Genomic DNA, 22,110 nt, shown 5'->3' with positions numbered 1-22,110 from the left:
TGCTCCTTTAAAATCTCTGGTTCCTTTCTTTTCTTTTTAAACTTAATGATATGCTTACCAAAGAGGAGAAATTATTCTACAGAGTGCAGCAAGAATACAACCAATAATTCCTTGTAACTTTACCATCAATAATATTTCTATTATAAATTCCTGGCTGGTAAATAAATGTTTAAAAATACTGATTAGCTTTTGCTCCTCAAAGCAGTTAATGAATAAGTATAATACTACTACAAAACACACAGTAGAAAGATAGGAGAAAATCAACAATACAATCAGCGGTTTCTATAGAGCTAGTAGATGGTAAATCGGGATCTAATTAATGCTGACCTTTGTTGCAATAACATCCCAACTAAATGTTCAAATCAGGAAGGATCAAGTCAATCTATGAAGGAAGAAGTTTTATAAATTAAGTATTTTACAATGGGAGGACTTTTTCCCATTGTTCAGAAGTACAGAATATATGTCTAGTTGATTTTAGTAACACATTACAAGAATCAGTCTTCTAAATCAGGGGTTGCCAACCTTTTGGACATCGGGGACCACCAAACTCATTATTTTAAATCCCAGGGGACCACTAATGTGAATTTTGACTGACGTGGCTTGCTGACGTTGGTGGGAGGGAGAGGGAGAGAGAGAGATCTGATCTAACCTTGGAGGGCTGGTGATATCTCTCTCTCTCTCTCTCTCTCCACACACACACACACACACACAGATCCCTCACCACCCACCACCCCCACCAAGGCAGCCACATTCCTAGCCTGCTTTTGAGCTCCGTTCTCAGAGGGAGGGGGAGGAAGAAAGATCCGATCTAACTTCAAGGGCTGGTGATTTTCTTTCTGTTTCTCTCTCTCTCCCTCACCCACCCCCTCCCAAGGTAGCCACATTCCTATCGGCCCACTGGTTGGCAACTACTGTTCTAAATAAACATCGTGGCAGTTGCTGAGGACCATGTATATTTCTTACCAGTCATAAACACCCAAAAGACATTTTACAACCATAGTTATTACCATGGTGGCATTGGAGCCTGATCAGGATGCAGAACCTGGAGGATCAGGTTACTTAAGTATTTCTGTAATTTACGACCTGATTTTTATCCTAAAATGTATACTAAAATATAATTGTACTTTTGTATAAGGTATAGACAGATATAACAGATAATCAGAATTGGAAGGGACCTTGTAGATCATCTAGTCCAACCTCCCGCCCAAGCGGGAGACCCTACACCATTTCTGACAAATGGCAGTCCAGTCTCTTCTTGAAATTCTCAACTGGTGGCGCTCTCACAACTTCCTAGGGCAAATTGTTCCATTGGTTGATTGTTCTCACTGTCAGAAAATTTCTCCTTATTTCCAGGTTAAATCTCTCCTTGTTCAGTTTCCATCCATTATTCCTTGTCTGGCCGACAGGCGCTTTAGAAAATAGCTTGACCCCTTCCTCCCTGTGGCAGCCCCTCAAATATTGGAAGACCACTATCATGTCTCTCCTGGACCTTCTCTTTACTAGACTAGCCAAGCCCAGTTCCTGAAACCGTTCATTGTATGTTTTAGCCTCCAGTCCTCTAATCATCCTGGTTTTTTCTCTGTACTTTTTCTAGAGTCTCAACATCTTTTTTATAATGTGGTGAACAAAATTGGATGCAGTACTCTAAGTGTGGTCTTACTAAGGCTTTATAGAGTGATATTAGTACCTCACTTGATCTCAATTGTATCCCTCTGTTAATACAACTTAGGATTGTATTACTTTTGTTAGGATATGTGCAGAGTAACCCTTGTATAAAAAGGATATGCACACAGAAAACTGTTTATGAGAACAGTTATAAAGAAATATACAGCCACACAGAGTTGAACAAATTGTATTAATGTTTACTTGAAGAAATAGCACAGTCCAATAAACAGTCCATGTCATACACGTTTTTAACAGTCCAGAAATATCCAGCTATAAAGTCGTCTTACATCTAGTTATAAAGTCTTCTTACCGGTTCCATGTCTTTTACAGCAGACAAATATCAAACCATAATACAACAAATTACCTTCGATATCAACAGAATATCAAAATAAACAGGGTTAGTCAGTATCGGTCCGTAGTCAGTCAGTATCAGTATCTACAGAGATCATCAGTGAAAAAGAGAAAGAGAATTAAACCATTATCTATAGCTCCCTCTTATGGCAACTTGTAGCATAATTAACCAACCAGAACACAGCATAATACAATACAGTACTTTTCCTTAAAGCTACAAACAATTTGTAGTTTATATATTGTCAACCCAACTACGTTATTTACATATACATAACAGCTTTTTTGGCAGCTGCTGCACACTGCTGGTTCATATTTAGCTGGTTGTCCACTAAGACTCCAAGATCCCTCTCACAGTTACTGCTATTGAGCCTGGTTTCACCCAGTCCATATGTGTACTTTTGGTTTTTCTTGCCTAAGTGTAGGACTTTACTTTTCTCTACATTGAATTTCATTTTGTTAGATATGGCCCAGTGTTCTAGTGTGTCAAGATCCATCTGGATCTTGAGACTTGTGGCCTGTTCAATTTGTTATATTAGAAATATTTATAGATTATATTCTAATCATCAGGTATAACTGATGAGCAAATGTAATTTATGAACATGCTATACATGCTATAAACATGTAATAGCTTTTAAGTTACCAGAAAAGTTGTTACCACTTTTTTCTATGATTGATTCAGCATGGCAACTTAACATGTTTATGAAATAGTATTTAAGTTCTAACTCAGTGGTTAGAACCTTTTTGGCCTCCTGTGCCAAAAATTGTGCATGCACTTGCATGCTCACACTCACGTGCCAGCACCCAGAAGGCAGTGCCCCCCACGCCCTTTACGCATGTGTGCATAATCCCCACCCACTCATCCCCACCCGCCGCCCCTTACCTGCACTGTGCCTTACAGCTGATTTTCAGCCTGTTTGAGGCCTTTTTTCGGCCTCCCAAAGGCTTGAGGAAGGCTTCTGCAGGCTTTGCAGGCCCTGTTTCGTCACTTCTGGCATTTTTTGAAAAACAGGAAGTGACAAAACGGGGCTAGTTTTCAGCCTGCAAAGCCTGCAGAAGCCTTCCTCAAGCCTTTGGGAGGCCGAAAAAGGCCTCAAACCGGCTGAAAATCAGCTGTGAAGTGCATGCATGCCCAGTGAGGTAAGTTTGCCTGCAGCTCGTGTGCCAGCACAAATGGCTCTGCATGCCACCTGTGGCACGCGTGCCATAGGTTTGCCATTATGGAAAGTATCAAAATGTATCTACAGACTTACATAACTTGTGATAATTATTTTCTAAGCGTCTTACTGAAAAATATGGCACTTTGTACATGCAATTACTAAGTATGTGTCTCAGCTTTTTCCAATTTGAATAGTAGAATTTGAGGAATCAGACCCTGTGCTTTCCATGCTTATGTACTGTATATTTTAGCATATTCTTCATATTACGCCATAGGTGGTTTGGTTTGACTTTGTGAGAAGTGTGAATCTAACTATTATTGTTTATAAACTGTGGCATACAATTTAGTGTTATATCTGAATTATGCTTGTTCAAAATGCCATAAATAAACAAACAGTGGCTTAGTTCAGAATATAAATTGAGTGTATATGTTAAAATTATGGATATAATAACATCAGAAGAGTCTTCTGCTTGTTTAGTGACTTTGTGGTTTGACTCTATATTCACTATCTTTCAAAGTTTAAAAAATACAAGTTTGCTATGATTATATCTCTGTCCTAGATTTTATGCAAAAATCACTGTTTCTTATGATTATTTTAGGAACTGGAAGTATCATTGAAACTGATTTATAGTCACAAAGTAGAATCTATTTGCAAATAAGCAATGTTAGTTTGATAGCAAGTTTATTGTTTAGAAGAAACGTGATAGTGACTTTCCATACACTTGATGGGAGATTATATATGTTTGTATATGGAGCTGGAAAAGAATTCTGGAGTCTAATAGGATAGCAAATGATGGGAAGGTATAATGTATCTGCCTTCTTTGCTCACATAACAGTTCTTGCATATTTTTATCAAAGATATCTCTTCCTTCTCAAAAGTGATAAGCTTCAAAATACCTTTTTCTTTCTGTTAAGACTTTTTCTTTTGAGTAAGACGTAGCTTTCACAGCTATGTGCCAATCATTTGGTCATCCCATCAAATTTCAGTGATCCTGATGACATCCTATTAATCCTCCTGCATTAGGATTTCAAGTTATCCATATTTGTTGGTTCCTATACTCTCTGCCCCAATGGAAATATTTTTGAAGCTGTAAATGGCACCCTTACTGATTTCCTTTTCCTTACTAAGTCCTTCCTTTGTTCTTCTGCTTTTCCTTTGTCTTTGATGTTGTTAGTTCAAGTCCTTGACAGAATAGTCAGTTCTGGGTTTTTCTCATTGTTTTCCTTTTTTTCTTAATTTAGCACCTTCCTGATGAAATTGACAAGGTACCCACCAAATGTAACAAAGCCACCAAACATAACAACATAACTAAATTTTTTTGGAAAGGTGTATTTGCTGGCCTCTCTTATCAAAGTCTTCATTTAGGTTGCATGGTCCATCGTCAAGGAAACCAGTCACTTGGTAGCACCATCTATGTTGCCAGTTGTTCACTTCCAGGATCATGTTCTCTCTTCTTATGCTATGAACCTTTGCTGGAAGGACTACTTTCCCTTCCAGTTTGTTTTCCTGTTGAGGGCCTTATTTTCTCTGAAGATTTTTCATGGTCTATTTTGGTGATGTTCATCTCTGCATGAATTGTTAAGGTACAAGGTAAAGGTTTCCTAGTTATGTCCTACTATCAGGCACGGTGCTCATCTCCATTACTTGGCCTATGGAGCTAGCATTGTCTGAAGACATTTTCTGTAGTCATGTGGCCAGAATGGCACATGGAACACTGTTATCTTCCACCAAAGTTATGCTATTAATCTATTCGCATTTGCATGCTTTCAAACTGCTAGGTGGGCAGCACCTGGGGCAGGAATGGGAGCTCACCCCATTGTGCAGTACTCAGTCTCAAACCTGGGCTGTCAGTTTTCCTGCTGACAAGCTCAGCATCTTTAACCGCTAAGCCAGGGGTGTCCAACCTTGGCAACTTTAAGACTTGTGGACTTCAACTCCCAGAATTCCTCCACAAGTCTTAAAGTTGCCAAGGTTGGACACCCCTGCGCTAAGCCATCGTGTCCCATGAATTATTAGGAAGGGTTAATTATTGGTGGGACGGAGGGTTAAAGTGCCTCAGCAACCTGTCTATAACAATTTGGATTCATGTAACTGGAAGATATTCTCCCATCATAAATGAGTCTATACATTTTTTTTTCTTTATTTTGTTATTATGTGACAGTAAACAAATCTGTAAATTATAGCAGAGAATTCTCATCAGCATGATGTGATTTGAAAGTTTCATTTAAAAGGAGAAATAAACCAGAGGTATGAAACAAATTTAAAACCTGTATAAAAGATTGATAATTTTATTCCCAACAATAATACACCCATTTTTTATTCTGAAGAATTGAAAAGATTCCATATGATTTTATTCGCATGAGTAATAAACTGCTGTTCTTTGAGGAAAATCAGGATGGCATTAATTTAGTTATCCCTTCCATGGTATTGCAGGGGTAGATTAATCACTAAAACAAGCTTGTTATTCAAAAAATACGTTGTTCTCCCAAATCTGCCTATCCTGATTTCTAATAAAAGTAAAGTATTTCCATTTTTAGCCAACTAAGCCATTCTTTACTTTCTGGGTCCTTTTATTTTCCTCTGTTTACTAAGCACAAGCAATAATGATAAAAGGGCTTTTCAAAGGTCCATCTCTTCACCAATTTTGGGTACTTCAATAAGCAGTACAATAATGATATACTTCATGACTATAGAGCTAAGATTGAAAAAATAATAATTAAAAACAATTGGCCAGTATGGTTAATTATACAATACATCTAGTTTGGCTCTTGATAATATTACGTTAAACAGAAAAATAAAGTTTAAGAATCTAGAAGCTTAATTCTATACTAGGTAACAGAGCAAAATTTTCAGTGTGAGTTTAATTGTCCTTCACAACTAATTGCCTAAGTTTTTGCCAGTAATCATTACTGTAATCATTAGTATGTAGTAGATATTAGAAACCAAGCATGATATCTAGAGGAAAACATCTCTGATTCACATAATTCTATCTTTCATTTTATTTATTTATTTGAAGATACAATACTTTAAATTGATTTAGCAAATGTTCTTTTTCATTAAAAAAGGGCATCTCTAATATAAAGAATAAACACATTTTTTTTTTACTTTTGGAAACTAGGTATGATTCACAAAATATGTCTCTAATTTAGGAACCACAGCTGCATCTTGCTTTTTAAATGAAAAAGCATGTAATGAAATGGCTAATTAGATTACTAAGTATGATTAAAATATTTTTACTTTTTGCCATTGCCAGGCCCTGAAACATTTTTAAATGTTAGAGGACCAGAATAAAAATCTATTGTCAGCTATTTTGAAGCATTGAGAAGAATTATAAGCCCATATAAAATCTCAGTTATAAAAATTAAATCGGTACTTGCTAAAAAAACACGATAGGAAACTATAATATAGTATCCGATTTTATAATAACTTCTTTAAAAAAAAAAAACTTGTTCCAGTTTTGTAACTCTTGATTAGTGATCCAATACTATTTAAAAGTTGAACTAAACTAAATTAAAGATATATCTACACATTAATGTAGATTTACCTTCACTTACTTATTTCCCTCTTTGAAGTAGATGGATGGTTCAAAATGAGAACATATTTTTTATTTTAACGAGCTAAATAAAATCTCAAGAAGGCAGACAAATTCAGCATCATCATAGAGGGCTAAAAAAGATACTAAAAATCTAATCTAACCTTTGAGAATTGTACTTATATACATATTTTATATTATCCATGATGCACAATAATAAATGATCATATAACTCATGAACACTTCATTATAGGAGAGAAACACATTATTCACAATTTTGAGAATTTTGAATATTTGATTATCAAACTTTAGAAACAGCCTTTAAAAGAAATTTAAAATCCAGTGCTGTACTCTAGATAAGGACCACAGAAAATTTGATTCAAAAAAAGATGACAGGGGTTATTTAAGATTCATTCCTTAAACAGCAACTATAGTTCAGGGTGAACAGATATTTGTCCAATATAAAGGCAACTCCATTTATTCACTTAAAATGCTATTTTTATATTTCAGAGAACAATGAATCTGGGAATAGTTGATTGAAAGAGACTGCTATAGTGTTTATTAGATTAATTCCCTATTATTAACAGCAACAACAATAATTAACAATTGCATTGTAAAAGCCTCTAATTACAGTCATTATGTTTCTGCCTAGCTAAGTAATCAGTACTATAATCCATAGATATTTGTCCATCTTTTCATCTTCTTAAGAAAGCTCTTGCTGCTATATGGCAGATGTGCACTGTAAAATGTTTCTAGAGCCACTGATTGTATGGAGTGTTAGTGATAAATGAAAAATGGTCATACTGAGACATTAAATCTCTGCTCCTCTGCTTTTTGCCATAGCCAAGGAGTCAAACAGCAGTGATTTAGCAGAGTTGGAGTAAGAGTACTCTGACTCCTTACTCATCTTAAATCTACAGCTTCGGGGATGTGGCAGAAAATTAGCTCATTCTTCAAAGCCAGGAGATAGGCCCTGGATTTGTTTGGTATCTAGAATGTGATGAGATATAGAAAATTGTGTGCCAGGGAAGAAATCAAAAGCATTCAGTGCCTTCCCTCTTGCAAGCGGGCCAGGACCAGATAAAAGGGAAAAAGCTTGGAAAGCTGTTGAAGTCTCAGCCTGCCCAGGCAGACTGACATTTCCTCCTCCTCCATCTTCCCACAACAGCTACACAAAGGATACATCCATATTTGATGAAAATGAACAGGTACGAAAGACGTTTTCTGTTATCATCTCGCAATGCTTTTGACTCATATCTCTTCCTGCAGGCTGAAAAATGAATGCACTTTTGCTCTCAGATTAAAGTACCCCTTTGTTTAGCTTTGCCAATTCAGTTTATTTGTGTGTCTACTAGAGTTCTCTTTTAACCTGTGATCCAACCACTGTATATTTATTACTGAGAGAGGGCGAAAAAAAACTTGTTAAAAGGAAGAGGTTACATGATTAAAGCCTGAAGGAAAGGCTAGAAGGAAAACTAGGAAGGAAAGGCTAGAAGGAAAACCCTGCCTGCCTCTTTTTTAGTAGTTTGCTTGAGACAAATACATGATTGCTCGTACAATAGCAGAAACACATGGAGGAGGGGAATAGGTAGAATAGTAAAATTACAGAGTAAGGAAAAGGCCGTTTAGGTTGCTTAGTCCAATCTTATGCAGGAGCACCCAGAGAGGTGGTTGTTTAGCCATTACTTAATGCTTCCAGTGAAGGGGATCTACTATCACTTTAACTAGTCACTGCAGAGTTCTTCTTATTGCTGGAAAGTTACCCTCCCCCCAAACTCAATCAGGTTATCCTTCCTTGTACCTTAAATCCATTATACCTTGTTTTGTATTCTGGAAGGAGAAATATCAGGTCTACATGGGGCTGCCTTAGAAGGCTACTCGGAAGCTGCATTTAATGCAAAATGTGGTGGCTGACATGCTTATTATGGAGAACAGGTGCAGGGGTCCCCAACCCCCAGGCCACAGATCAGGACTAATCTGTGGCCTGTCAGGAGCTGGGCTGCACAGTTGGACGTGAGTGGCAGGCAAGTGAGCAAAACCAAAACCATCTCCCCACCTCGCCCCCCCCTCTTCTTAATGAATGTGAAATCTTGAGGACACATTGTGCAGTTCTAAAGTAACTGATCGTGAAGGGGAGGCAGGAAGATTGATTAGTTAGTTGTCTAGTACAGATTATCTTTCTAAAGCTAACATCCCCCCATCATAGCAATTTTCTCCCATGTTCAACAGTTAAAAGAAAATACCCATTAGGAACCAAACTGGTACTGTAGTTTGCTGAGGCTGAAATTAAGAGCAAATGAAAAACAAATAGTCTTTTATTTTTTTTCTCAACATTTTATTGAATTATAAAATAAAATGCAAAAATACAAAAGCAATTGGGAGGATGCTGTGGGGAGGTCAAGGGGAAAGAAAAGTGAGGAGGAGTGGGAGAAAAGGAAAAAAAAACAGTGTTGGCTTCCGACTCTGTCCGCTGCAGTAATCTAATCAGTAAAACCCAATATCAAAGTTTCATTTTTTTCCACCTCAAGCACAAAGTCCAGAAGTGGTCTCCATGTAGCAACAAAAGTACTTATATTCTTTTCTTTCATCAAAACGGTCAATTTAGCCATCTCTGCCAACTCCATGAGCTTCTATAGTCATTTGTCCATGGTGGGAATCTAAATATCCTTCCATTTTTGTGAAAAATTATCTTCTTAAAAAAAACAAAACCCAGAGAGAATACAATGTGGTTACAAGAGAGTTTTCTTTTTGTTCTATCCTGTGTTGGGACTCTCTTGGAAGTTAAGAGCAATGGGAGCTGTAGAGCTACAGATTGTGCACTTGTAGATTACATAGAATTTGTATGAGTATGATCAATAAATGATTTATTACATCTGCTCAGAGGCAAATTATGTTTCAAAAATTATATGTTAGGTCTCTAATTCTGGACAAGGTTGTACATTTAAAATAGCATAATGGCATGATTGAGGGACTCCCAGTCTCAATATGTTTCTTCCCATCTGATGAAATTAGCTACATTGGGCATGTTTGGGTCCAAATTATCTGAGGATTGAACAAAGAACCCTATTCTCCCTGTTTTCCCAGAAGATCCCAGTAAAAAAAAAAAACTTATTACAGTATTCCCTGGCTTGTCATTTCTGGTAGTTTCTGTTTCCCTGTCTTGTTTTCTGATCTAATGATACTGAATGTTTTTGTTGGTAATACTTAGATTGACATTCCAGAAACATTCTCTATAACATGGGCAGCATATAAATTTGATTGATTGATTGATACATTTTCTGGGTGGTTATTTGCCTTTTTCATAGTTTGGTCTCTAATATTTCCAATATATATATGGGATTATGATATTTTAGTGTGAGATAGATAGGCTGATAATGAGATAATGAACAAAACGTTACATTGTTGCCTTCCTTTCTTGAATGCTTGATAACCCTTTCCAACTATTCAGACATTGATAGTGTTGTTGTTACCGAAGATTGAAGTCACCAAATCTTCCTGCCGAACTCTCATATTTTAAAAAATAACATTTTGCAAACTCTTGAATAAATAGGGTTATGGAGTAAATAGAGTATAGGGCACAGCAAATGCTCAGTTTGCCAGCAAATAGCTTAGGTGAAATAAGAACGTGTGGCAAGGATGTATTGAAATATTCTCTCAATCACGTTACTGTTAATGAAGGAGTTCCTTACTAGCAGTTTATGAATAACAAGCATTCCTTCTCCAAATGCTAGCACAGTAGGAATAAAGATCATGCTTGATGTAGCTTATAACAAGTTGGTAACTTTTATAAGTACCAAGCCTCAGAAAAGTTAATTATTTTACTGCTCCTACACTTCATGAGCACCACATTATGATGCTGGGTTAGGCTAAGTGAAATCTTACATTCTCAGTAGGTAGAGAGCAGTATATTTTTGGATTCAGTTGTTCTTCCTGCTGTTTCAGGTGGAGAGTAGTTTTAACATTTTTTAAAAAAAAAATAAGAGAAAACTTTCTTTTCTTCCTCCCTCCCTTCCCTCCCATTCTTCTATTTTTTCCTTCCTTCCTTCCTTCCTTCCTTCCTTCCTTCCTTCCTTCCTTCCTTCCTTCCTTCCTTCCTTCCTTCCTTCCTTCCTTCCTTCCCCAGAATTCTGAAATGTTAACAAAATATTACACACTTTCTATTTCAAGTAAAATAAAACAAAAAAATAACATTGTAATTAAATAATTGAAGCAATCAAGATGTGTCAAGTTTTACAAACAATATAACAAAATTTTGCCACATCAAAGCAAAGAGAATCATACTAGTCTGACAGAAGTAGCTTTATATAAAATGAATCAGGATAGTTGGAGAAATATGGAAGAGGTCCTTGCCTCCTTATAGAAGTTGCACTATGGCACCAAATGGCCAATGAATTCAATGGATCCTTCTTTACAATGAGACATAAGGAAACAAGATATTTGTTTTTTCACCCTTTCTATAGAATTAAGTGGAGTTTTAATCCAAAGATTATTATCACAAATAAGACTTTATAGTGAGACATTTTTCTTGATCGTTTTCTTGATAAAGAATAATTGAGAGTTACTTTTTACAGATAAGCAGAATTGTCTGTTGAAAATTGGTTTTTCTTGTCCTTTTTTCTCATTATGGAATATTGAATTGTACTGTGCAACTCTTTGATAAAATGAAATCCTTAAAATTAAAAGTAAATAACTTCTGCAAATGTTCTGTAGAAGCTAAAGAATATAATTAATTTTAAAGGTTCAATTTGGAGGAAGCTTACAGAGAAAGTAATTTGAAGCAATAGAAAATTGCAATACATTCTAGTGAAATGTTTTGTCAAGTGACATGACCACTAATTGACTGTGAATATGTGTGTGTGCGCGTGTGTGTGTATGAGAGGGAGGGAGGGGAGAGAGAGAGAGAGAAACGGGAGAGAGCTACAAAGATCACTGGTTGCTGCCGACTCATTTAGATAAAATTCTCTTGTGCAGCAATCCCATTTACTCACATTCAGGTGTGCCTTGTTGTTGAGTACAAGAATATGGATGTAAGTGTGCGCAGTAGTTGTAAACTGATGATATAAAGAAGACTGTGGATAACTTTTTTTAGTCTTGCAATTGTCTATTAATATAGCTTTACAATAAAATAGAATTAGCTCATCTGGTTGTGTTTCTTATGTGGTTTACCTAATAAACATCAACTGCAAGTCTAAAAATGCAATTCTTCCCATCAGCATCCAAACCAGTTTCTTTTACAGTCCGAAAAAATTAGAGAGGGTCTATTCTGATCCTGTTGCCCCACTCACTATCCAGTTGTGCACTGTGCTGTCTCTTCTTTGACTGCTCCCTTGCCAGTGTCTCTTTGCCCACTTTCCCAAAGTCTTTCCCACAGTCCAGGGGGCCACAAATGTGCATGTGGCTGCTCAAACGGTCAGAAACAGACTCCATGAGGGTGATATGAGGGCCCGACGTCCACAGGTGGGGTTGTGCTTACAGCCCAACACCGTACAGGACATTTGGCTTTTGCCAGAGAACATCAAGATTGGCAAATTTGCCACTGGCGCCCTGTGCTCTTCACAGATGAAAGCAGGTTCACATTGAACATGTGACAGACATGACAGGGTCTGGAGATGCCATGGAGAACGTTCTGCTACCTGCAACATCCTCCAGCATGACCGTTTTGGCAGTGGGTCAGTAATGGTGTGGGGTGGCATTTCCATGTGCTCGCCAGAGGTAGCCTGACTGCCATTAGGTACTGAGATGAGATCCTCAGACCCCTTGTGAGACCATATGCTGGTGCGATTGGCCCTGGGCTCCTCCTAATGCAAGGCAATGCTAGACCTCATGTGGCTGGAGTGTGTCAGCAGTTCCTGCAAGACGAAGGCATTGATGCTATGGACTGGCCCGCCCGTTCCCCAGACCTGAATCCAATTGAGCACATCTTGGACATCATGTCTCACTCCATCCACCAACTCCACGTTGCACCACAGACTGTCCAGGAGTTGGGGGATGCTTTAGTCCAGGTATGGGAGGAGATCCCTTAGGAGACCATCTGCCACCTCATCAGGAGCATGCCCAGGCGCTGTAGGGAGGTCATACAGGCACGTGGAGGCCACACACACTACTGAGCCTCATTTTGACTTGTTTTAAGGACATTACACCAAAGTTGGATCAGCCTGTAGTGTTTTTTTCCACTTTAATTTTGAGTGTAACTCCAAATCCAGACCTCCATGGGTTGCTAAATTTGATTTCCATTGATAATTTTTGTGTGATTTTGTTGTCAGCACATTCAACTATGCAATGAACAAAGTATTTAATAAGAATATTTCATTCATTCAGATCTAGGATGTCTTATTTTTGTGTTCCCTTTATTTTTTTGAGCAGTATAAAATAAAAAGAAAGCTTCTTGATGAATGATTCAATTTTGTTCCCATTTTTCTGTTTAGAGCCATATATTCGTACAACTGTTCACTTTAAGTTTTCTCTGCTAATATGCTGCAGTGGATTCAAATATTTCTATTGGTCCTTTATAACTTTCATGTATAGCATAACATTCTTCTCCCTTTCAGGGCTATCATCAACCACTTCAATCCAAAGATAGAGTCCTATGCTGCTGTTAATCACATCTCACAGCTCTCTGAAGAACAGGTGGGTTGCATCCTTCTTTTCTAGTGACACCTAGGTCATTCTTGATTATACACTGTAGTCTGGAAAGGTCTATTCCCCCATCCAGCTAAGAGAAAAGTAGTTTGGTAGCAAAGCAAATACGTATCAAACTGTCACCATAGCAGTTTATGAGCAGGAAGTGGAATATCAGATGCTAGACAATTATAATGCTGGAAAGCAGCATGACAAATAAGATAGACTTCCTCAAGAATGATTTAGAATTGCATAAGGGTGGCAATGGAATCAAAATGTTCTCCTTTGTAAATGTGTGTTCCTCATAACTAATGGATCTGAAAATATGTAACAAGTTATTGGTAGATACTATTGGAACAATAGAATCAGGGATGGGATTCAAATTTTTTAACAACCGCTTCTGTGGGCATGGCTTAGTTGGTGGGCATGGCTTGCTGGTCATGTTATTGGCTGGGCGTGACCAACTCAACATCACTCTCATCGAGGCATGCATCTCCTCGCCCTGGCCTCTCATGTCTGTGGGGATGCTGCAACAGTCGTAAGTGTGAAAAATGGTCATAGGTCATTTTTTTCAGTGCCATTGTAACTTTGAATGGTCACTCTACACAAGCAAAGTACCAGCAAAGAAGGGGAAAAAAGCTCCAGAGAAGTTCCAGAGACAGGAAGTCTAGTCCTGCCAAGAATGTAATAAGGGTTAACGGAGAGGCAGTTTCTGTAAGCAACACCAGAATGTTTCCTTCCTGCCTTCCTTACAGGATTAGGCCAGTAATTTCTTCTAACAACCAGTTTTCCGAACTGCTTAGAATGTTAACAACCGGTTCTAGTGAATAGGTGTCTAGTGAATCGCACCCCTGAATAGAAGGGATGCTGCTTTATTCTGGTAGACAAAAGTAAGCCATATTAGTAAATGTAGTGTTTTTGTGATTAATGAATTCACTAAACCTTAAATAGCTATTTTAAGTACATCTCTGGATGAAAATATTTTTCATAAGAGTAATTGGGATTACCATTTGGCTTTTTTTTCATAATTTGGCCTGGTTTCTTTTCTCCCTGCCCAATGGAAGAAAGTAAAAGGAGTTGAGAGAAGAAAAAAATGGGAACTATGTTGAAATACCATCTGTAGAAAAGAAATGTTTTTTTTTTGTGAATTTCAGACTAAGGCAGCTACTAGTCATAGTCCAGACCCACTTTTCTCTACTGTAAATTAATGATTGAGATGTCCTACAAGAAGTGAGTAAAGTAAAAGGCAGCTGATGGCAGATCCTCATTCCTGATGGGTTCAGTTCATGGAGCTGCTGTTCAGAAAGAATAAAAATGGAAGGCCTTTTCTTAAGCAAACTTTACTATTGGTGGCTTTGTGGAAAAGTACACATAGAGGTTTTTCGTAATAATATGAAGATGGTTTCTCATTGTCACCTTCTGGATCCTCCCCCCCAACTTTACAGGTTTCATGCTTTTTCATAAAAAGGTAAGATATTTAACTCACCAACTCAATTTTTCTGGCAAAATTTGCTGGTCCTACTACTGCTTTCAGTGATGCTGTGTTTTATAGAACCTCATGCATTGTATCTGTTAACTCATGCTTAGAGAAGCCTTTAAAAGATCCTTTAATTATTTACAATATTTAAAAATGGTTGGGAGGAAGGGTGGCAAGGACTGAACGTGGGAGGTTTCCTTACCATTATTTGGTTTAGACATTTAGTTGTAAGAAAGAGCAGCAGCAGCAGCTTCTCTCTGTCACTACAGTACAGCATTCATCTGCAGTAGTTCAGGGAGGTCAGGCTGATTTCTTTCTTCGCCATATGCCTGTGCTTTAAATAAAACCATCAGCAGTAGCAGCAGCAGCAGGTGGCAGGTAATGAAATCAGCTTTGATACATAGAACTGTTTGAGGAGAGATTATTAGGAAGCAGAGAAACAGTTTGGCTTCCTATTTCAAAGAGAAGTATTATCCTAAATTGGTAGAAATGCCTAAAGAAGTTTTTTTAAAAATCCATAAAACAATAACCAAGGAAGAGAGGAATTAAGCTAGAGCAATGTTAAGTGATAGCCGGCTTTGGTTTTGCAAATCAAAGCTTTGCCTTAGGTGCCAGATTTTAACCAAATGTAGAAATGTCTACTTTTCTTAAGTTATCTTCCATTTCATGTACTGTATAATTTGATTCCTAATTTGGAGCATATTTGTTTTAAATTACCTTTCTAAAAACTAGCAAGCAGACAGTTACAGAATAAATTAGACAATCTGCAACCCAATGTCCATCTTTTCAGAAACCCTTACTTAAACAGAGAAATCGAATGATCACAGACAAGCAAAAAAATAGTGGGAGTGGGACTTCCATTTTCCTGCCGGCTTTCCTATTGATGTTATTTGAGGGAAGGTGACAGGGTGTGTGAAAATCACTCATCTGCCTCCATGGCTGTGCCAAGGAACTGCCTGCCACTTTGGTGGATGGAAAAGAACAAAGGGAACTGTGTACTGTGAAGAAAACTGAATCCGCTGTCCCCATTCTGGTGTGTCCCAAGGACCCCTCTGTCCAGGGAGGAAGAGGATTCGCTCACTGAACACCAGACCCACCTTGCTAGCAGACATCCAAATCATTGTCTCACCCTTCCCTTACTGCCCACCAGTGTTCAGAGGTTTCAGATTTTGGCCACCATTCCAAAGAGCCAACTGCTCACCCATCAGGCCTCACCACCAGCCAATGAGGCGTAGGGGCTAAGGGCAGGGATACACCAGTCCCATGTATTGTTGCATCGTGCAACCTACAGGTTTATAAGAAGTGTAGTTGGAAGGCACAGTGGTACTGAAACAATTGCAACTTCGCCAAATTTCAATCCTATATGAGTGATAGATCTCTGATTTTGGACACATTCTGTAAATTAAGCCATTTGAGATACGTTAGTTCAATAACTGATTTCCTGTGATGAGCACTATTTTGCCCAAATGAAGATTACAGACACAAGAATTTTTGTTGTATATAAATGACAAGAGTGTTAGGATAGATTTAATCAACTGGGTTCCTCACTCAGCAAACTAGGGTGAAGAAAGAAGGAATTTAACCCTGGTTGCTGAGTTACCAAACTACCTGGAATATTCATTGCAAGATACTACATACTTGAAGTTCCTTTCCAACCTCATCACAAAAATCACTGAAAGAGGAATGGCTATATTTTGCAGTTGTTGCATAGTTTTGAGAGCCTGACCAACCCATCCTCTTCTCTACCCCCTCCCCTGAACAAAGATAATCGTCTTACAAGAGCCTTAGATCTGGATCTGGCACTATAATGTTGGATGTAGGACCAAGCTGTATTTTGAGTAATGACTGAATTTTAACCAAGCCACTTGATTTAAATTGCATTAAAATATATACCATGGTCTTTTGTGCTATAGGTTGACTAAGTGAATAGTTTTGTCATTTATGTTACTGCATCAATTCTAACAAAAATGTGATGAAGTCAAGCACCACTTAACTTATGAGGTGTGAATCCTCTTGAACCTGATTCATACAAGTTTTAGCATACCTGGCTGGGCAATTTGGAAACAAATTGATAATAATATTGTAAACCAGGGGTGTTCAAACTTGACAGCTTTAAGACTTGTGGACTTCAACTCCCAGAATTCCTCCTCCAGTCATGAAGACCCTTGTTGTAAACCATCAAAGAGAAAGTGTGACTTGGTGCTTGATAGAGTATCTAATCAAAAAGGAAGGGCAGACATTGAGAAATCAGATTTTACAGAAAGAACTTGACATTGCCATGCAGTAGTTGAAAAATCCTGCTCCGGTATTCAGTGTAGAAAAAAAATAGGAATTCTAATCTGCCTTTGATTTGTTGATCAGACTCCTCCAGGATTTTCCTATTTTGTGTTATAAAATCTATCAAACACTGACCTTCAACTGGACATTGAAACCTCTTAGTTGGAGTCAGTGTATCAAGTTTATCAGTTAGAAGACAACCTGTAGAATTTTGTTATAAAAAGATTCTGAAGCCTTGTACCTGACTTATTCTTTGTTTTATTCTTCCTATTCACCTTTGGCATTCTGTTTGTTAGTTATAAAACCAAAAATTTTACAAGGAACTAGCTTGTTTTTAGATGAACTTTGACCTTGAGGTTTAAAGAGAAAGAATCAGATAAAAGGTCAACTTCATCACTTCCTTCATGCTGCAAGAACCCTTGTATTTACACACTGATCTGTCTACTTCTTGCAAGTGAAATCTACATAGATATTTATTTGTTTACAGTTATTTGCATTTTGTCTATTCAGCTGGGCCTAGGTAATTATAATTGCAGTTCTATTTGATTTTCCACAGATGTGCCATTGTGGGAACAGTTAATAAGAAAAATTATGTAAATAATTGAATTATTAAGCATCGAGCCTTTAAGTGATTCCTTCATATTCCACTGCAATAGTCTAATTTTTCTGGCTAGGGAACTTGTCCTAAATTATATTCATGTTTCTGAATTTCATATTAAGAATTGCTTCCAATCATCTCTACTATGTCCACAGTGCAGACTTTTTTAGTTACATAATAAATGGGTCATTGTGTATTTTTGGTTGCCTCTTCCCACCTTCTGCATTCTTACCTCTTGTAAGGTTTAAGCAGAAATCAGCATGGCTATATAAACCATTATTAGAAGCTCTTACTTTAGTTCTCAGAAGCATTGGTTATGTGCCCAATAATAGTTAAAAGCCCCAGTCTTGAACCTTGTAATACAGTGCTGTTCTCTAACTGAGATAGCTGGGAATTAAACAGTTAATGGTAAAGAATCAGTTATAGTGTTAAAAAGTCGCTTGGTGATTATTTTTATCCATAGGCTAATAAAATTGAAGTTCAGAATCCTTTCTTATTTGTGGACATTAATCATAATCTGTTTTATGTGAATGCTAAATAAATGAATAAATAAATATTGTGCTTTGAAGCATCTATTTTTTTTAAAGGTGGCAGTTGTTTTCTTCTTTTTAACTACATAAGATACTTTAAGAACTATATTCTTGAAAACAGCCTAAAATATATTTGAATATAGTTGGATTTGCAAAGTATGATTTTTCAAAGAAAAATGAAGGATGAAGGATTACTAGATGTATTATTTGTTTTTATTTGCGTTTGAGTATGTAAATTAGGATGGGCTATGGTAATATATTGAAATGAGCAAAAAGTTTTTCTGTTTCCATCATTAATTCCTTAGGTCAGTCAATCAGTCAGTTATTATGGTCAATCGCAAAATTAAAACTTACAGAGTAAAAAGTAACATAACAATAATTAGGTATAGTTAATTTGACAGACAATAAAACAAAATGTGGCCACCTTCAAAGAAACTCAGAATACATGGCCATATACCATGTAAGTCAAATGGCTGCCAGTCTCTTCTTTAAACCTCCAAAAATGGAGCACCCACAACTTCTGAAGGCAAGCCATTCCACTGGTTAATTGTTCTCAATTGGATCTCTCTTTGATAAGTTTCCATTCATTGTTTCTTGTCCTGCCTTCAGGTGCTTTGGATAATAGGTTGATCCCATTCTTCTTTATTGTAGCCCCTTATATATTGGAAGATTGCTATCATATCACTCCTAATTCTTCTCTTCATTAGAGTAGACATACGCAGTTTCTACAGCCGTTTTCCATGGTTTAGCCTCCGTTCCCCTAATCATCTTATTGCTCTTCTTCACTCTTTCTAGAGTCTCAGTATTTCAACCACTCAGTCATACTGATCGTTATAACTGTACATAAAATAAATCTGAATGGCTTGCTTATTTACTTAATAAGAATATTTGTTATAAAATAATTAATGCAATTGTACATGAATTGTATTTTCAACAGCTTTATTGCTAGAAGGAGAGATGCTCAAAGAATGAAGGGTTTTCTTGAATTTTCCTCCAAGAATGGCTCTTCGGTTTCTTTTTTTTAAAGCATTATAGCTAGAGCCCTTTTAAATTTAGGAATGGATATTTAGGTTAAATGTCCTGCTGATCTAAACAAAGAATCTGGGCTACTTTTTAAAAAATCTCTAGGGAAATCCAACAAATGTAATTGTTTTTCTATATCTAAATGTAATATGTTTTTCTATATTTTCTTTAACACTCTATATTGCCTGTGCAAAAGCTTTTTGCCTCCACCCCTCTGTAAGTGTTTAATGAACAAAAGTAAACAGTTTTGTTTATTTATATAAAGTTACAAATAGTAGGGCCTGTTAGGAATGTAAGTCACCTAACAGCTATTTGGGTTGGAAATATATAAACCAGGATAGACATTTTAATACTGTATCTTTAAGAGAATCCTAAAAGTGTAACTGGGTGTGGTTTCTCAAATGGTCATAAGATGGAGCCAGAAACCTAGGTTGTTTAGTCTTAGTCTCAGAAGAGAGTGTATCTCAGTGAGTCTCTGTTTTCCTTCTGTTGGAGAATATTGCCATTCCTCCTAATGACTGTTATTCATGGATTTGATGTAAGTCTGTTACTGAACTGTTTTTTGACACTGGACTTTGTTATTGGATTATCCCTGGACTGAAAATTGACTGCCTTACCTGTGAATGACTTTGGATTGTGTTTGAACTTTGCTTAATGTTTCTGAAAGTAAAAACCTACATTTACTGTACAGTGTACCTGTGTGCTGTGTGTGTATTATTCAAATACTTCTCTCAAATACGTCTCCCTGTATGCGCTCATTCTCCTAACGGGGAATTACCTCAACAGGGCCTTCAGATTCAAGTTTAGAAATATTCCTTTAAGCACACAGGAGCACCCCTAATGCACCTGAATAATGGATATAGCATCTGGGACTCACTTCTTCCCTTCTAGAGTTGTAGTTCCAGCCATGTTGTAGTCTCCAGAAAGTTTACTACACGTTTGTTGTCTTAAAGCACCAATCAATATCATTTTATCACTCTTTCAGTTACTGCAATTTTTAGGCTTAGAATCATTCTGTCCCTCGGCTAGAAGGCAGAATAAAGATTCATTGATTTCTCTAAAAAGAACCTCCATTATCAATTTTCTGTATTTCTCAGGTCTGTACTTATAGGGCTTAATGGGACAAAATTTACTAAATCTAAATTGATGATGTTAAGAAACTGATGTCACTAAAGGGCCATAGCAGTTGGAATAAAAAAACAAGAACCATATGAACCTGTGTGCCAAAACAAGCTTATTAAAAACATTCCTGTGTGAGAACTTCCCAATAACTTGCTTTTATTATAGTTTAGTGGCGGGCAACATAACACTGCTGGATGCATATATTTTCAGCATCTGTAATTCAACATACATTTAATGGTGTTATCATAAACAGCTGTAATTTCATGCAGAGCACTTCCATGTTGTACATACTGGATCTTATTAATTGGTTCATTTAATTATTGAACTACAAATCTTTTGACCGCCTTGAACTATCCGTTGTGTACTATGAGTGACAGTTGATTATGTTGCTAATCAGATTGTTTTTCCAAAAAGCAAGATTGGGGAGCTTATGTTCTCTAGATGTTGCTAAACTATACTTGCCAGTTATCCTTACTAGTATAGTTAATGGAAAGGAACTAGTATTAGGAGCTGTAATTGAACAAGATCTAGAAATCCCACTTCCATATCTGCCTTGGTCTTCACTTTTTCAATCCATACATATTAATGTAAAGTGGTATAGAGGAGACAGCCTGATATTTCTTTCCTGAAAATGAAAAAAATAATACCACTATGGTCTGTCACAATTGCTTTACTTATATTGAGCAAAATCATTCATGAAAATAATAGATGTAGGAGTAATACTTTTATTTGCTGTGTCCTTATAACTAAAGACAACCACAGGTAAATCAAACATTATATACAATATAAAGCAGTATCTGCAATAAAACCAAGAACTAATGCATGATTTAAAAATTGTATAGATCATTCTGTCTTTTTTTTTTTTTTTTTGATCCACAAATACCAGATATGGAAATATGCTTTCTGAAGGTGGGGCCTTCTGTGAAGTTGATTTCTGTCACTTTCCCCTCTTATCTGCATGCTATACCATTTGCTATGTAAGAGGTGAAATTAGCTTGTTGCCTCCTTATTTACGATCGTATAGATAAATGAACTCTTGCACAACAGAGTATCTTTAATTGTTAGTTCTGCAAAGTTTTTTTCCCTGTGATATTTTTTCTCCCCCACCCAACCACCATTGCAACAAATTTGAAGAAGGATGTTAGGACAGCTCAAAAAAAAAAAACTTTTTGCTCTGTCTCTCATGTAATTCTCTCATCAGCACTGTCTTTATAAGAAGCTCTTCCTTTGGCCTGTTAGAGCAGGGGTCTCCAACCTTGGCAGCTTTCAGACTTGTGGACTTCAACTCCCAGAGTTCCTCAGCCAGCAAAGCTGGCTGAGGAATTCTGGGAGTTGAAGTCCACAAGTCTGAAAGCTGCCAAGGTTGGAGACCCCTGTGTTAGAGGCTTTCAGCTGCCTTATGCTACTGCTGCATGCCAGTAAAATAAAACAATAAGGACATCCTCAAGTTTGACTTTTGATGATTGGCAGCATCCATGCTGTTTTCTTGGCAGCATTAGGGAAATGATTCATCACTGCCATCTTTCAGGATTTTTTAAAAACATCATAGCATAGCTAACGAATGTGGAATTCCCAGCTGGCCCTGTATCCAAGTACCAACTACAGTCAATTCTGCTAAGTGTCCAAGATCAGCCAAGGTTGGCTAACTTATTGCTTGAGGCTATGCCCTATTTCTTTATTTGACAATCAATTACTAAAGCACAACCATTTGACCAACTCTTGGTCATATACCTGACAAACCAACTACAGAATACCTAGAT

The 22,110-nt window shown here is 37.1% G+C and overlaps 1 protein-coding gene across 3 annotated transcripts in view; it reads left to right on the top strand.

The window, feature by feature from the left end:
• ARMH3 (armadillo like helical domain containing 3) overlaps positions 1-22,110 on the top strand; it is a 131,964-nt gene that overhangs the window by 91,041 nt on the left and 18,813 nt on the right. For all 3 annotated transcript variants that reach the window (XM_087964674.1, XM_087964675.1, XM_087964676.1), the window contains exon 24: positions 13,254-13,332. In XM_087964674.1, coding sequence (XP_087820800.1) covers positions 13,254-13,332 — 79 coding nt within the window. The remainder of the gene's footprint in view (positions 1-13,253; positions 13,333-22,110) is intronic.

Source organism: Notechis scutatus, chromosome 4 (genome assembly GCF_049901735.1).
Source record: "Notechis scutatus isolate UNSWTSFEM ecotype Mainland chromosome 4, rNotScu1.2, whole genome shotgun sequence".
Lineage (NCBI taxonomy): Eukaryota > Metazoa > Chordata > Lepidosauria > Squamata > Elapidae > Notechis > Notechis scutatus.
The sequence above is the reverse complement of the archived record's forward strand: the minus strand, read 5'-3'. Positions and strand labels throughout refer to the sequence as shown.